We start from the raw sequence: 13767 nt of genomic DNA, 5'->3' as shown, positions 1-13767 counted from the left end.
ACTTACAGGAGTGGCCATAATTTTGGAAACCTTTTGGGAAAGTGACTTCTATGATACCAGTATATAAAATACAGGGTTATTTCTTCTTCCAGGGCTTACCTGGAGTTGATGGCCGTGAAGGTATACCTGCCATGCCAGGAGCAAAGGTACTGAAAGTGAAGTTAATATATCTGTTCTAATTTAATATAGCCAAATGGGAACCAGGAAAATATGGAGAAGTAGATCAGTTAGTTGAATAGGATTCTCAGCTGTTATTAGTAAAACAGAACCACCAAACTGAAAGCCTGTGACAATGGCTGGTGTCTTCAGACAAGTAAAGTCAGTAGGGGAAGTCGGATTTGCTTAATGATTGTAAAACTCACTTAACAACTGTCTTGCTTAGGAACAAAAATTCTGGTTCCAATTGTTATTGTAAGTCAAAGCCTACTATAATAATATGCAGCTTTGTGTATGTATGTATGTGCATATATGAACATGAACTGTGTTTTCCAGAAAATATGACCTACACAGAAAGTAAGTCCTAGTTTGCTTTTTACATGTACGCCCAATATAAGCCCAAACCCCAAAATAACCCCTAATGAAGGCCCTGCCTATTCCAGGGTGGACAGGTAAAAATTAAGCCAGAGGGTGGAGGGTGGGAGGTGGTTGAGCTGCCCTACTACTTACCTTCGAATAGTTGCAGCCAGGCCTTGCACACTTCAACCCGTTTCTTTTACTGCAGCCGGCAAGGCTTTACTGAAGGCCTCTGTAGCCAATAACAGAGCTCCAGATTGATCTGGAGCTTTGTTGTCAGCTGCAGAGGCCTTCAGGAAAGCCTTGCTGGCCTTGCTGGATGAAGAAGTTCCTGAAGGCCTTGATAGCGAAAAAGAGGCGGGATGTGTGTGTGTGTGTGTGTGTGTGTGTGTGTGTGAGAGAGAGAGAGAGAGAGAGAGAGAGAGAGAGAGAGAGAGAGAGAGAGAGAGAGAGAGAGAGAGAGAGAGACGTGTGCAGGTGAGGTGAGTCAGTGGATGACATCCCCACTAAAAATAAGCCCTGATGCTTTCTTTGGTGGCAAAACATTATCTATCTATCTATCTATCTATCTATCTATCTATCTATCTATCTATCTATCTATCTACCTACCTACCTACCTACCTACCTACCTACCTACCTACCTACCTACATCTCTCTCTCTCTCTCTCTCTCTCTCTCTCTCTCTCGATTGATCTATTTATCTCTATCTATCTATCTCTATATCTATCTATCTATCTATCTATCTATCTATCTATCTATCTATCTATCTATCATCTCTCTCTCTATCTATCTATCTATCTATCTCTATCGATCTATCTATCTCTATCTATCTATCTATCTATCTATCTATCTATCTATCTATCTATCTATCTATCTATCATCTATCTATCTCTATCTATCTCTATCTATCTATCTCTATCTATCATCTATCTATCTATCTATCTATCTATCTATCTATCTATCTATCTATCTATCTATCTATCTATCTCTCTACCTCTCTACCTCTCTACCTCTCTATCTATCTATCTATCTATCTATCTATCTATCTATCTATCTATCTCTATCTATCCATCATCTATCTATCTATCTATCTATCTATCTATCTATCTATCTATCTATCTATCTCGATCGATCTATCTATCTATCTATTTATCTATCTATCTCTATCTATATCTATCTATCTATCTATCTATCTATCTATCGATCTATCGATCTATCGATCTATCGATCTATCGATCTATCGATCTATCTCTATCTATCTATCTATCTATCTATCTATCTATCTATCTATCTATCTATCTATCTATCTATCTCTTCTATCTATCTCTATCCATCCATTCATCTATATATATATATATATATATATAGATAGATAGATAGATAGATAGATAGATAGATAGATAGATAGATATATCCACACATTATTTAGTAGCCTGTGTTTGTGTGCATGCACACACATATGCACACACAAACACTGGATAATGGACAAACAACAGGTAGAAATGATTGCTTTTGTGTAAGAACCATTTAGCTGAAAATGGTCTAGATAGAATACTAAATAAGCTAAAGAGGACTCTGGCTCATAAATTCCATACCAAACAATGTATTCTTCAAAATATGTGAGGAACATTCTCAAACTGCATTTCTATTGCCCACGTTTACAGAGATGAAATAAGGAAAGGAATGCAACAATCTCTGATGCCAAATATGATTTCATCACATCATGCTTATTTAAAGCAGCAGTACCTGCTTTCAGTTTTCATATTTAAACATGCGATGTTTAGGCCAAGGTGGGTTGAATACGATAGAAAAAAAAAGGAATGTAAATCAAAGGAAATTATTGAGTTTTTTTGAATTTGGTAACTAGTTTTCACATGTTTTATTTTTTGAAAAAAAAGTATTCTGCATTTGATTGAGCTATCTCAGTGATGGCGAACCTTTTTTGGCTCGAGTGCCATAAGTGGGGGAGCGCAGGGGGGTTGTGTGCGGGCATGCCGCACCCATAATGCAATGCGCGACCCCCAGTGTGCATGCACGCACTACAGACGCTCCCACTCCCATTTTTACATGCTTTTTTTGCCCTCCCCAGGCTCCAGAGGTTTTATAGGAGCCTGGGGAGGGCAAAACAGCCTCCCCCGCCCCCCCAGACACCCTCCGGAGGTGTCCGCGAAGCCTCCGGACGGTACCTGAAGGCTTCGGAGCACTCAAAACGACCCTCCGAGCACTTCCAGTTTGTTCGGAGGATCGTTTTGAGTGCTCTGAAGGCTTCAGGGACTGTCTGGAGGCTTCCCTGACCTCCTGAGAGCTTCCGGGGTGGTGGTGGAGGAGGCTGTTTTCGCCCTCCCCAGGCCCCTATAAAGCCTCTGGAGCCTGAGGACGGCAAAAAATGACTTTAAAAAAGGGTGAACTCAGCTGGTCAGCGCGCGCACCTCGCGTGCCCTGACAAATGGCTCTGCATGCCACCTGTGGCACGCGTGCCATAGGTTTGGCATTACTGAGCTATCTTTTTCGGTTATCTGCCTGCCTGTTGCTTATCTGCCTGTCATGTATACTGCTGAATTGCACAGTGGGCAAATAACGAAGCATAAACCAAAATGTTCATGGTAAACCAAAAATTTATTTATTTAACATTGAAATAGCCATAGTAAAAGTTATTAAATTCAGCAATTCATAAATTAATCAGAGCATCCTATCATAATCAAGTAGAATACATCACCCAATTAACTGCTAAAAGGTCTCCAGAAGAGCTCCATTTTCGTTTTAGTCTCCTTGAACAGTCATAAATGACAAGATAGGATATAAATCAAATACATACATACCAGAATATTTGTGCTGATGGTAACAAACATAGATGGCTTTCAGAGATTTGTCAATTCATGGAAGATAGAACTACAGATGCCCACCAGCCCTTATGCCTAATTTGCTTTGTGCAGAAGTGGATATATTTCCAAATGAGAAATGATTCTGTGTACCAAATGCAAGGAAAACCCTCTATCTGTACCTGACCCGGTTGCTCAAAGCCAGAACTGAGTGAAGACAAATGTTGAAACAGATGTCACTTTGGTGTGACTAATGGGATCTTCATGTACACAACACAACAACTCCCGACATGGTGATAATGGTGTTTCCAGCACAAGTTCACCTGCCTCCATTTATATCTTTTTAATTATTTCCCTGCAAACATTTACTTCCTGAGACAGGGAAATGCCTATTTCTCTGGCTTGATCAGTCATACGTAGTAGCTGTCCCTTTCTTAAGGTGGGTACAAAGGGCTTGCTCCCAAAGAGTTAATGGCAGAGCCATACCAGAGAAAATCCTAGCGATTGTCACTCATGCAGTGTAAGATATATGTCTAGCTACTTCTCCCCCCCCCCCCCCCCCGAATGATAAGCCTGGGGCAAAGCAAGATGTTTAGTGAATTACCCAGTGAACATGTCTCTTCTGCTTGTCTTCCTATTTGTGACAAGTAGTATAGATACTTTCTATCTAGTCTAGATCGATGTTTCTCAACCTATGTTACCTGCAGAATTCTTGGAGCTTAAGTCCACACATCTTAAAATTGTCAAGGTTGAGAAATATTGGTCTAGCTACAGGCATCTCTTAATTAGTATTTTATATACATGTTAGTTGCATATTGAATGAATAATATCTGATTATGGTATTATTTTTTTTACAACGTTTTGACTGCTTCCTTAAAATGATAGCTTGGTGGCAGTTGTGGGATTCACTTACCTTTCCTACTGGTTCACAACTGTGAGCATGCGTGCTTGCTTCGCTTGTGTGTGCCATCTTCTGCGCATGCGCAGGAGGTTGCGCATTACGTCGGGGTGAGTAGGCGGAGCCTTCCGCAGCCACTGCTACCAGTTTGCCCAAACCGGAGAGAACCGGTTGAATATCACCTTTGCTTGATGGATAGAAGCACTGAATAAAGATCCAATTATCAGGTGTTAGTACATACCGTAGGAAGTCCATATGTCTTCAATATGATATTTCTAGAGGTAATTTCTTTCCTGTTATGAAAATAGAAAGGTGAGCTAGATAGCCTATTCTATCAGGATAATATCTACATACTATATCTTTATTTCTTGGGCATATATTGCCGATTTACTTTAACTGGCTCATTTGCTTAATACCACATTTAACATATGTAGCAGGGACAGAGGTGGGTTGCTTCTGGTTCGGCCCTGATCGGGAGAACCTGTAGTGGTGGCGGTGAGACACTCCGCCCACCTGAATTCGCGCGTGCATGAGCAAACTGGTAATAAACAAATGGCAACCCACCACTGGGCAGGGATGGTGTTTGCCAAAGTGGGAAAGTGATTTATCGTCTTGCTATATAACTTTGTATAGCATGTAAGCAATTGGCTTGATTCCCTACAAAGATTTATTCAGAGTCACCTGAAATACATTTTTTTTTCCAGGGTGAACCGGGAAAACCAGGACCTCCAGGTGATACAGGCATTCAGGGAATCCCTGTAAGTGTTTTCCATACTTTTTCCCATTTTTAAAATATACGCAAAGTTACATTTCCAAACTAACAGAAACTGGGTGTTTATTGAGTCTCATTATATTTTCAGTAAGTGCAGCTTTGAACCAAATAGCAAGATGATGGTGAAAACTAGAAACTTTAAAATTTGGACAAAGTATATTGTAATGTTACCAAGAAAAAATCTTGTTGCTGACGTGTGTGTGTGTGTGTGTTGGCTTAACTGTAAAAATAAACAATCAAAATGGTGTCATTTTACTATGCTTTGGAAATTTAATTTTAATTTTAGGAATCAAATCATGTGCTTATAGTATATGTATACAGTGCAAATGGGAAAGGCACTCATTCTTAAAAAGTTAACCACTCTTGCAAATTGCTCAATACAGTTCAAATAATGAATACATTGGACATTTTCTGGCTGATTACCTCACTGAGTATAGCAAATTATACACTAGGTACTGCCCTGGAAAAGGGTTGACGGGTTGATAAGGGACAGAAGGCTTTAGGGAAGATCAATTAACCCTTGTAGAAAGATACGTCCAGGGTATGTTTTACATTGCATTCATCCACTCACCAAGACAGCTTATAATTCAATCTCCAAAGACAGTCTGTGAGAGAAATTGGTGATATCTTCATCAATTACCAGTTTTTCTTGTTGAGCATGACAGTAATTTAGTACAAGTCCAAAATGACATTTTTAGTAAAAAAAAAAAAAGGAATGAAATAAGGCAGTATCTAGGCACTTTTTAATTTCTGTAGTAATTCTTTAATGCAAATCCAGGCAAAACCAATAGATCAGTGTCACTCTTTTTGCATGTTGACCATGCAAAACCTTTCTGTAAAAACATAAGAGGTTGGGGGCAAATCTTCAAATTCAGGCCTGTTATTGTGGGAAGGAAAAAAACTGGCTATTAACTATAGAAATGAGGGCTAACCTTTTTTTGCTTAGGTGCTGAATGTGCACATGGGCGTGTGCGACACCCATAATGCAATGTCCCCCAGCAAGTCCCGTCCCTGCAAATACATGCACAACCCCCCCTGCACTCCCTCCACTCCCACCCCCCATTAAGGTGCTAGTCGGCCACCCTGAAGCCTCCTGGAACAAAAAATGGGGCACGGGGGAGGGCACCACATTCCCCTCACCCCCTGTGCATGCGTGCATGATCCCCCACCCACACGCATGCATGCGCAACTCCTAGTAAAGACCCCAAAAACAGCTGGTCGGCGGGAGGCATGCACACATGCATAGTGGAGCTGACCGGGCCACGGCTTGTGTGTCCGCAGAGATAGCTCTGCGTGCCACCTGTGGGCACGTATGCCATAGGTTCACCATCACGGAACTATAGTAATGAAAAGCTGTTTTCTCTGGAAACCCTGTCATCTATTGCTACATTCAGAAAATCAACAGTTTGGTTCTTGATCAAATCAAACTGTTCAAATAACTGCATGCATAATTATTCCCATTGTGTTTGCTCGTTTATGGATCCAGGCAATGCCCTTTGCTGTTGTGATGTTGGCAGAGGTGGGATTCCGTTATCTTTCCTACCAGTTCGCAAATGTGAGCGCACGCTTCACTCGCATGCACCTCATCTCTGCATGCAGATGGCCTTCTGTGCACGGGCAGTGCTGGCGCAATACATCAGAGTGGGTGGTCGGAGCCTCCCACAGCCACTGCTGCCTATTCACCCAAACCATAGAGAACTGGCTGAATCCCACCTCTGGATGTAGGATATGAGGTAGAGCCTGGGGGCGGAGTCAAGCAAGTAATCAGCCTAGAGCAGGGGTGTCCAAACTTGGCAACTTTAAGACTTGTGGACTTCAACTCCCAGCCAGCTGGGAATTCTGGGAGTTGAAGTCCACAAGTCTTAAAGTTGCCAAGTTTGGACACCCCTGGCCTAGAGTCATTACATTTCTACTAGCAATCCAAGTTCAGCCTCCTCTCCTCCCTTGAATTCCATTAACCCTCCTCTAACACCAAGTTAATGCTGAAAGTTCGTTGTAAAGGCAAGAGCAAATAAATCATCTTAACTGGAACTTAATGTGTGGTCCTGATTCTTTATCCCTGGCATGTTCCCAGATTGCCGAGGCTTGAAATCTGTAAGACTGTGAGTACTAATCCCACCTTAGACATAAAAGTGGACTGTGTGATTTTGGGCTAGTCCTTTTTTCTCTGCTCAACCCACCTCACAGGTCGTTGTTGTGGGGAAATTAGGAGGAGAAAGGGGTATTTGAAATATTCATCTCCTTGGGATACTTATAAAGTAATAAAATGGGACAAAGGTCTAATAAATAAATTAAAACATAAATAGATGTATAGTTTGCAAAATTGAGGACCTCCTCTCTGCCCAAAACTCATTAAGAGCTCTTCTCTGAAACATCTACCTATGCTGGGTTGCTTTGCATTGATGCATATCTGAATGGACACCTTTTTAATAAGTATATGTCATTAGGATTGGACATACCGTATGTAGGACACATCCATCATTATAATAGGACACATCAATTTCCTTGTGCCTGTTTATTCTGAGTTGAAGCATTCATTTTTCTTATGTTCCTGGTGAATTTGACGATGCGAAGTTTCATTAATTAATATTTGCAGTGTTTCAAGTGAACTGGTTACAAAGTAAAGCAACCTTTTTGACTTTTCCATTAAGAAATTTCGCTACAACATTTCAAATATTTTCAATATCTGTTTATTTTTTAGGGCCTATCTGGTTCCGTTGGAGCAAAAGGTGTTGCTGGATCAAAGGTAAAGTATCTTAGGAAATTTGGAAATAGTCCATCTTCTTTACAGATGGATCTGTTACTTATTCCTTCCCTTGGTAGCCTAAATGTGACAATCCCATTTACGGTGTCTTCTGCAGAGTGCTGAAGTCGAAGGAGAGAAAGTTTATTTAGTCAGAAAGCTTCATGGCTGAGCAGAGATTTAGATCAAAGTTCCCACAGCCCAAATTCAAAACACCAGCTTCTTTTCAACCTTGATTTTATTAATGGATCTACAGGGATTACAAGCTACTATTTTCAAAAAGCCTGAAACAGTTATTGACTCTGAATTTTTATTTGCTTCGGGTAGTAGTGTTAGAGCAAGTCAAAACTGAAGTGAGAATTATTTTTTTTGGGTGGTGGTGGTCCTACAGCATGCTTAAAGCTGGTTAATGAAAGAACCATTTACTCTGGATTTGTGCAATAGGCTAAATTGCGGTGTAAATCAGTTAAACAGGTTGGTTGATATAATATGCTAAGCTTGGGGTGGGCAATTAATTTTCCCAAGGGGCCATATGAGAAACTGGAACTTTTGTGGGGACCCAAACCAGTGTAACTTGATGTCCTCAAATTCCATCACCTCAACTCTTTAGGCTACTCCAGATAAGCATTTTGCAGGTGCAGGAAAGTTTTGTCGTCTTCTTACCCTCTCACAGCCACCAGACAACTGAAGGAACCAACTTGGCTTCTTCTCCTGACCCTTATGGTGCACTTATTTACATTTGCTTTCTAATTTCCAATTGATCTCACATGATCCAAAGGGCCAGATGTGGTGGTGGTGGCATAAAATGCCTAGGTCTGTGCTAAGCCATAAGAGGAAACTTAACGAAATTGTATGTTCCACAGCTGGGCTGCTGAATAAGTCTTTCCCCCCTCCCCCACCCGCACCCCTTGTATTGGGGAACTTAAACTTTCATGCAATGGGAAAGGGATTGAGAAGAGCTCAGACTCACAGCAATTAAGAGCCTATCACAATAACCTCATGGTTAAACTCATTTTGACTTTGTAGCAGTTGCCTTGGGATCTGGCTCTGGGGAGTAGTATCATTGCTCTTTTGTTATGGTTGGATCATTTCTTAGGCTGGCTATAACTTATTGGCTGCCCGTATACAGTATCACAAGATGGGACCCACTGGAATGGTCTGCCTCAAGCACCTTATGAATCCAGATACTTTCTGGTGGGTGCTTGGAGATGATCCTGACAATCCTTGAGTCCTTGGCTTGCTACTGTTCTGACCCAGGCTTCCTTAAAAAGCAAGAAGCAGAGTCTTGGTCCCAGCAAAACCCCTTTTATTTATATGACTGTGAATTCCTTTCATTCACAGTCAGCAAGGCTTAGCAAACAGTCTTTCAGAGGAATGTTTATCAACACTAACCTTATCTTGTTTGGAGAACTGCCAAATAACTAGTTTCCAAATGCAGGGCAAGGCAAAACTTGGCACAGTCTCTCTCACAGTCACAAACAGAACTTTCCACTCTTGAAATGACCGAATGACCGAATTGTTTCCTTCAAAAGCCCACTCCCCATTCGTTCCTCTTTTGTTTCCTATAGGAGGGGCCAATCACCTCCAATGTGTGGCTTTACTCCTAAGTCAACTCTGCTTTCTTAGTTCTTGTTTTCTGGTAGCTCTGCACATGCACACACTGGGAACAGGCTCCAGCTGTTCCTCTGCCTCACTGCTGTCTAGCTCCCTCTCTGCCTCCAATGCAGAGCCCTCGTCTGAGCTTTTCTCAGCCCCCAGGACTGGGCCATGTTTCTCCCCAACCTCCTCACTGGCCACAGGCCACTGGCAGGCCACAACAGCTACTGGCAACCGATGACTTGGCCTTGTGATCCTTCCTTGGTGCCCTCTCTTGAATCACTATCCTTGAGGGAGCAGGTCTGTAATTTGGAGGTCCTCCTGAACTTGTAGCCCACACTTAAAGAGTAGGTGGAGACTGTGGTCAGGAGAGCCTCACCTAGATTTGGCTAGTCTACCTGGAGTGTGAGAAGTTGTTTCAGTAAATCATACCCTTATGAATACTTGGTCAAACTACTGCAACATCCTGTACATGGGTTTGCCTTTAAATACCACTTCCAAATTTCATTAGATTATGTTAATGCAGCAAGCTTTATAGTAGGTTGTATTCCCTGGTCAGGCAGCATTAACTTTGCTAATGTTCTGCATTCCTATAAGCTTCCAGGTGCAATTTTTAAGGTGTCGGTGTTGACCTATAAAGCTTTTACCAAGCTACTTTCGGGACTATGTTTGCTTGCATGAGTCAGCCTGACCTATTTATTCTTGTCATCAGGCCCAGCTGGTGGTTCTTCATTTGGAGTGTTGCTTATTTAGGACTCATCTCCCATTGGAAGTTAGACTTCATTTGCCATCTGGAAAGGGTGCATGCAGGGCATGTTCAGAAGGACATTTAGGACCTAACACTTCTTTTTAGAGTTTGCTCTCTGCATCATATTTTGCTTTCTATAGTTTATCTCTCTGGATTTTATTGGATTCTGAATATTTTAATATGTGTCTTCTAGTGAAGTTACAGAGAAGCCTCAAGGGTGTAGTGGGGTACAAATGCAATCAATAAATGCACCTGGAAAATTCTGGGTGGCTAATTAATAATGTTTTAATCACATTTCAAATAGAATATTCATACAGGGTTAAAAGCAGGAGTGAAATCCAGCAGGTTCTGACAGGTTCTGGAGAACCAGTAGCGGTAATTTTGAATAGTTCGGAGAACTGGCAAATGCCACCTCTGGCTGGCTCCAGAGTGGAGTGAGAATGGAGATTTTGCAGTATCCTTCCCCTGCCATGCCCACCAAATCACACCCACCAAGCCCCACCATGCCACCAAGTCACCCCCACAGAACTGGTAATAAAAAAAAAATGAATTTCACCACTGGTTAAAAGCTATATATTGAGGTTTGGAATAAGCCATTTATTTAACTTTCCTTCTTTAGGAAGAGAGACAAATATTATTGACCCTCTGTTGGTAACATAGAAAAGCAGACGCAGACAGGAGTAAGGTTGTGATGGGAAGGCACTCACTGGGAAGGCACCTGATGGGAAGGCACCTGATGGGAAGGCACCCACCCAGAGCATTGTTCGGGGCTCCCTTTTATTGTCAAACTTCTCAGAATAGAAAAAGCTCATTGGACAGAAAATCCACTTGGCAACTATTGATTGGTTTACAGATGCATGCTTTTCCTCATGGACACCTCATGGACACTTCATGATGAAGATACGTGACCCATATGTTTATAAGTTAATTTCTTACTGCTTGCAATGTGCACATTCCATCGTACCTTCTTGTAAGCAAAAAGGATTAAGAGAAAGGAATGTGGACTTTGACTGATTTAATCAGTGTGGTTTGCCAACTACTGATTAACCAATTAACCCCACACAGTCTTGGGTCATCATTTCAAAGATAGGTCCTTACCAGAGTCCTCAAGGGCTACAACTGTGACAGAACTTTTAATGTCCTGCCTTCACTGGAAAAATTAGGATACATACATGTCACAGTCAAACATCAGCATGGGAAATGTTGTGTGGCATTTTGTATTATATGGTAAACTTGTTATGATTATTTTTATGTCAGAGCATGGTGGCTTGCATGGTTTGGACACTGGGGTGGAGATTCAAGACCTGAGTGCCACCAAGGGTGTGTGTGTTGAGGTCCCATCCTTCACTCCCGCTCATGCTGGGGACATGAAAGGTGCCCCCCAACTGGGAATTCCCTAGGCAATGATGATGTCACTGGCTAATCCTTTCAACCCAGAAGCACCTCAGTGCTTTTGCCATGAATGCGGTGCTATTCTTATCTCACAAAATATTTTTAAAAATTAAGCCAAAATTCAGTTCCATGGGAGCCATGGGTTTTGGATGCATTCCTTAAGTTACTTTTGTAACTTAAGGTTATTTTTCTGCAAAAATTATTGCCTTGTAATCAGTGGTGGGTTGCAATTTATTTTACTACCGGGTTTCTTGTGCACTCGCATACTTGTGTGACACTTCTGTGCATGCGCAGAAGCGTCCAGGTGGGTGGATGGAGCCTCCCCCCGCCACCACTACCGGTTCGCCTGATCAGGGACGAACCGGGAGCAACCCACCTCTATACAGTTTCTCTCAGTTAAAGGTTGCAGGGAGGAGAGTTTTAGTAGTATATTGATACATTAATTGTATTTAACATTAGAAAAAGAATGGAGGCCAATTATAATAGGACGGTGTAACCTTTTGGATTTGATGTAGGAAAAGCACTTTGGAGCACCATTGTGCCTTTCTGCAACCTTAAAGCAACTGGAACTTTTTCCAGGAATGAATGGCTGTCTTCTGCAGTGAATAAAGCACCTGCTGGAGTTTGAATCCAGGGCCTGCACAGTCCTCACTTACAGTGTGTTCAGAAAGTATTCCGATCTCCTTCACTTTTGTCCATTTCAGTTGTTGAAATTCATTGTTTTCCTCATTAATCTACACTCAGTATCCCATAATGACAGTGAAAATAAAAGTTTAGAAATATCTGTAAATGTATTAAAAAGAAAAAAAACTGAAATATCATGAGTTTTCAGACCCTTCACTCATAACTTTGTTGAAGCACCTTTCGCAGCAATTACAGCCTCAAGTCTTTTTGCCTGTGATGCAAAAAGACTTGACACACCTGGATCGGGGAATTTCCTGCCATTCTTCCTTGCGAATTCTCTCAAGCTCAGTCAGGGTGGATGGCAACTATCAGTGGACAGCCAGGTCCCCCCCTCCAGAGATGTTCAATAGGGTTCAGTTTGACCAGGCATCCAGCTCTTGGAAGAGTCCTGGTTGTGCCAAACTTCTTCCATTTGAGAATTATGGAGGGCACTGTGCTATTGCGAACCTTCAGTGCAGCAGAAATTTTATTATAGTCTTCCCCAGATCCATGCCTTGCAAGAATCCTGCCTTTCAGCTCTGCAGGCAGTTCCTTTGACCTCATGGCTTTTGCCCTGCTAAGTATGCATTTTCAGCTGTGAGGCCTTCTATAGGCAGGTGTCTGCCTTTCCAAATCATGTCCAATCAATTTAATTTACCACATCAAGGTGTGTCAGCAAAGATCAAGAAAAATGGGGGGGGGGGGGAACCTGAACTAAATTTAAAGTGTTGTTGCAAAGGGTCTGAATATTTATGCCAATATAACATTTCAGGTTTTTTTTCTTGTTAATACATTTACAGACATTTCTAGGCTCCCCCCCCACTTTGTCATTATGGGATACTGAGTGTAGATTAATGAAGGGAAAAAAGAATTTCAACAACTGTAGAATCAGGCTGCAGCATAACAAAAGGACAAAAGTGAAGGGGGTCTGAATACTTTCTGAATGCACTTGTATATAAAATAAAAGGAAGGCACACAGTCCGTTCATTGAAAGGCAGAATGAAGGCATTACCAAATTGGATTAAAAAGCAGGTTTACCCATTCTTAGTTACAAAAGAAGAATGAATATTCTGAAAAATGGAAGATGGTCCATAAAAGCCAAACGGTCCAGACACAGAAAAATAATTGGCTAAATTTGCTCTCAATCTCATCGTAGATGAGGTGGGAATGGGACAGAAAATGATTCTGTTACCTGAACGTATCTCATGGGATCAGATAAGGAAAAAGTAGACAAGAGGTAGAAAAATGAAGACAAGTGAAAAAGATTTTTAAATAAGATTGTTTGGTTAAGTGGTTTAGCCTAAAATGGCCTGAAAGTGGCTGTTATACTTTAAAGGTGCTAAAATCTTTTCTCTCCAACAGGGCCGTGTTGGTTCTCCTGGCAAAGCTGGCCTGATGGGAAATTCGGGCAAACCCGTAAGATTGTTTCTTTCTCAAGTTTTACCCCTTTTTTGTTTTTGAATCAGAAGATTTGCATTTTTTGAAGTATCAATCTTTACATATATACACTGTGTTGTTTTTACAATCCCACCAACAGGGAGAACCAGGATTACAAGGAGAAGCAGGATCACTGGGACCCAAAGGCCCATCAGTAAGTTTATTTGCTTGGTTTTTGGTTTAGAT

The 13767-nt window shown here is 41.5% G+C and overlaps 1 protein-coding gene across 1 annotated transcript in view; it reads left to right on the top strand.

Moving 5' to 3' along the window:
* The window catches only part of COL9A1 (collagen type IX alpha 1 chain), a 91989-nt gene that overhangs the window by 48125 nt on the left and 30097 nt on the right, over positions 1 to 13767 (top strand). The window contains exons 24-28 of the mRNA XM_081941995.1: positions 93 to 146; positions 4935 to 4988; positions 7704 to 7748; positions 13507 to 13560; positions 13682 to 13735. Of these exons, the coding sequence (XP_081798121.1) occupies positions 93 to 146; positions 4935 to 4988; positions 7704 to 7748; positions 13507 to 13560; positions 13682 to 13735 (261 nt within the window). The remainder of the gene's footprint in view (positions 1 to 92; positions 147 to 4934; positions 4989 to 7703; positions 7749 to 13506; positions 13561 to 13681; positions 13736 to 13767) is intronic.

Source organism: Natrix helvetica, assembly GCF_964273705.1.
Source record: "Natrix helvetica genome assembly, chromosome: 2".
Classification (NCBI taxonomy): domain Eukaryota; kingdom Metazoa; phylum Chordata; class Lepidosauria; order Squamata; family Natricidae; genus Natrix; species Natrix helvetica.
This window is presented reverse-complemented; position numbering and strand designations above follow the sequence as displayed.